The sequence below is a fragment of the Hipposideros armiger genome, unplaced genomic scaffold, assembly GCF_001890085.2.
Source record: "Hipposideros armiger isolate ML-2016 unplaced genomic scaffold, ASM189008v1 scaffold_213, whole genome shotgun sequence".
NCBI classification, from domain to species: Eukaryota; Metazoa; Chordata; class Mammalia; order Chiroptera; family Hipposideridae; genus Hipposideros; species Hipposideros armiger.
Window position 1 is genome coordinate 816,243 of NW_017731563.1, and position 3,728 is coordinate 819,970.

At 45.2% G+C, this 3,728-nt stretch overlaps 1 protein-coding gene across 1 annotated transcript; it reads left to right on the forward strand.

Annotated features, from left to right (window-relative positions):
- The first annotated feature begins 1,637 nt into the window (after nt 1–1,637).
- Nucleotides 1,638–2,649, forward strand: LOC109388946 (germ cell-less protein-like 1). Its single transcript, XM_019654046.1, has 2 exons — nt 1,638–2,047; nt 2,130–2,649. The coding sequence occupies exons 1-2, from the start codon at nt 1,638–1,640 to the stop codon at nt 2,647–2,649; spliced, it is 930 nt and encodes a 309-aa protein (XP_019509591.1).
- Nucleotides 2,650–3,728: the final 1,079 nt, after the last annotated feature.

Sequence of the window (3,728 nt, forward strand, 5' to 3'; positions counted from 1 at the left end):
AATCTTAGAATTGACCTTGGTGGTCATTCAGACCAAGCTACTATCCAATGTGAAAATTCCCCTCCGTAGAACTGACTGAAGATCAGTCACCCACCTTGTGCTTGAACATTTCCTATGACAAGGAGCTCACTGGCTCACAAGGACAGTTGATTCCAATGTAGGGCAGCTTGAGTCATTAGCAAATTCTTGCTGACATTAAGAAGAAATCATCTCCTAGTAACTTCTACCTTTCTACCCTTTGGAGCCACACAGAATAAATCGAATCCATTGTACACCTACAAGTCCTTTGGATATTTGAAAATGTTATGTACCCAAGCATAAATCCATGCTATGTTTCCCAGGTTTTCACATGGCATGATTTGCAAACCTTTTGCCATCCTGGGCTCTATTAACTGGCACTTGTTTTTTGTTTTTGTTTTTAAAGATTTTTATTGGGGAATTGGGGGGATGGGAACAGTGCGGAATTGGGGGAAGGGGAACAGACAAGTTGCTGTTGTTTTGTTCTTCAGTCTAGTTGTGAAGGACGTTGCTTCACTGGCCCAAGTTGGCACCATCATTGCACTCTTCCCGGGAGAGGCAGATCAGTCGCTAGCTTCTGGATGGCCGCTTACTGCAGCTGTTGGCCGCTCACGCTGGCTGCTGGCTACACATGGTAGCCCATGGCAACCCACTGCCACAGGGGCTGTAGCCTCCGCCTTGCCGGGGACTCACAGCAGCCCAGCTCCAGGTTGAGCTGTTGTTCAGCATCTTAGCTGTAGAGGGCAGTGTCACTGGCCCTCATATGTGGGATCCGAACTGGGGCCCTCTGGCGTCCCAAGCCAGTTCTTAACCATTGCGCCACTCGGCCGGCCCTGGCACTTGTTTTTATCAATTTCTTCTTTAAAAATAGTGCTCAGAACTGAACACCATAGGATAGATTAGTGGTTTGGAAGCTGTTTTTCTTTGACAGGGAAGGAGTCAAAGATACCTTCGAGAATCCGGGTGAAAATTATGCACCTTCTCTTCTAAAATAAAGTAGACGCAAAATTCTTTGTTTTCATAGGCCATTCAGGGAGTTTGAGAATTGTCTAAAACCTATCCATAGACCCCAGTTATTAAATGGTATTTATGTAGTATAATAGGTCTAGCGCCTTCCTTAACTGAATATTTGATAAAGTCTAAGAATTTTTTTATATATAAGGTTTGCTCATTTCAGTATTTAGCTTGATAATTTTGGCAAATAGTAGCCTTTCTCCTTCCTTGCTTCCTCCTTCCCTCCCTTCCTTTCTCTTTCCCTTCCTTCCTTCCTTCTTTCCTTCCTCCCTCCCTTCCTTCCTTCTTTCCTTTTCTTCCTTCCTTTCTTGTTGTTAAATATCTCCAAAGCTTACTTGTGCAGATGATTATGTAAACATAAGTTTAGAACTTTTATATTTATCTCTGTAAAATTTTAATTTGATCATTTTGGCTCATTATCTAAGCCTGTTAATATCTTTTAAAACCTTGGTTTGAGTGCTCGCTTCGGCAGCACATATACTAAAATTGGAACGATACAGAGAAGATTAGCATGGCCTTTGTGCACGGATGACACGCAAATTCGTGAAGCGTTCCATATATTTTACTTCGCTATTATGTTCAGTGGTGCTTGGGGGGAAGCAACCATGAATACTATAGAGATGCAGATGTCTGATGAGAACATTGATCGTGACGCATTTCATGAGGTTTTAGGCTCCCTGTACCAAGACTCCGTGTTCATCCCACCCAGCCGAGTCCTCTCCATCCTGGCCACCGCCAGCATGCTGCAGCTGGACAAACTAATTCAGCAGTGTGGGGAAGTCATGAAGGAGAATGTTAGTGCCCAGACCGTGTGCAGCTACTACTACTCTGCTGAGAAATACGGCCTCCCAAACATCAGCACTATGTGCTTCCAGTGGCTGCTGGACAACCTGATGACCCAGCCTAATGAGCAGCTATTGCGAGAAGTGAGCCTGGATCCCATGAAGGAGCTCATCGCATCTTCAGAGCTCCTCGTGATGGAGGTGGAGATGGACGTGTACACCAAGCTGAAAAAGTGGATGTTTCTGCAACTGCAGCCCACATGGAGGGGGTTCCTGCAGAGCCTTATTGCCAGACACCAACTCATGGTTTGACAGGTCCAAGAGGGAGTTGGAGGGCACCGCTTTCCTGGAGACCCAGCAGGGCAGAACCTTCGTGCCAGTGTTCCAGCAGCTGTGTCTGGCCTACATAATCTGCGACCTGTCATCAGCACACACCATCGACCACGATGCAGTGATCCCTGCCACTTGGCTAAACCCAGTGTACAAAGATCAGTGGCTTGCCCTCCTCCAGGCTGCGCAAACCAGGTATCTCCGGATCTTTCACATCAATGTGTCTGGCCTCCATCGGAACAGCATGCTCTTCGGGGCCAAGATCCGCAGGGATGAGATGTGCAGCTGGCGTTGGACCGGCTTCAACTTTGGCTGGGACCTGGTGGTGTCCTACACCAACCGGCGCCTCATTTTCCGGCGCAGCGTGGTGAACAAATGCGGCGGTCCCAGGGTCAGCCTACTCTGGCAGAGAAAGATTGCATTCTGCCTGCGCTTGGCTTCCTTGGACAGGACTGGAAGTGCCGTTTTCAGGAAGGACACAAAATACAAGATCCTTTCCCTGTAAAAGAACTAAGAGCTAGTGGTAGTGGACCTGGAGAACCAAGATGTGGTCTTTCCCATGTATGTGGCCTGTAACTTCCTGTGCCTCGGCAGAAAGGGCACGGCCCACGCTGAGGACTAGTGCAAAAGCTCGAAGAACTGTGCAGCTCTTCCCGGGGCACAGGGGTGGCCAGCTTTCTCCAGATGCCAGCTCCCTCTATGGGATCAAGTGGCCTTGCCCATCTCCGATGACCAACTGTCAGAGGCTTTGTTGAACTGTAGTTCCTAAAACCTGAGACTGTTTACTGGCACTTATGAAGAGGACACATTTTAAAGCCCCCAAACATCTCCAGAACTCATCCGTGCTGTTAATGTGGCAACCTGTCCTCCTGGTTTAACATACATCAACCCCCACATTATTTCTGTGATGACAAAGACCAATTGACTTTAGAGAGAAAACATGAGCCTACCTACTCTACCACTCCTAGTGAAATTCTTTTCTTTTAGTTTTATTAAGTGAATGTTAAAATGAATACTTTGACTTCTCTTTTACTTGGTGGGTTTAGAGCAGCCCTGCCTCACTCATCACTCCCACCACAACTGGTTCTATTCTGATTTCTCCCCTTTCCCCATTTCCTGCCACTGACTATAGTACTTGGTTTTCATGGTCTCTCACTATGTGATCACAGCCAGAGTACACTGATGATTTTGTTGTTGGTTGTTCTTTAACCTAATAGTACCTTGATGTTGGTGAAACTTTTCTATTATTTCCCTAGCATTTTCACCCCAAAAGACATTTCCAACTGCCACCATCTCATTCCCTCCCAAATACCCTACTTGTTTGCATTTCATTGAGTGGTTGTTGTGCTTAAAGAAGGTCAATGCCTTGAAAACTCTGTTTAAGATTCCATACAAATAATAAATATATGCTTTGAAAGAGTGTAAAAAAATAATAGAAGGTTAACAAATGAATTTTAAAAGTTAAAACGATTTAATGCTTTACTTAGTTGAAACCAGAAATTTTCTTACTGATTTATGTTTCTCTCCCAATTAAATTTTATTCTTTGCCATTTGGTGAACAAATTAATTTTGACTACGTATTTA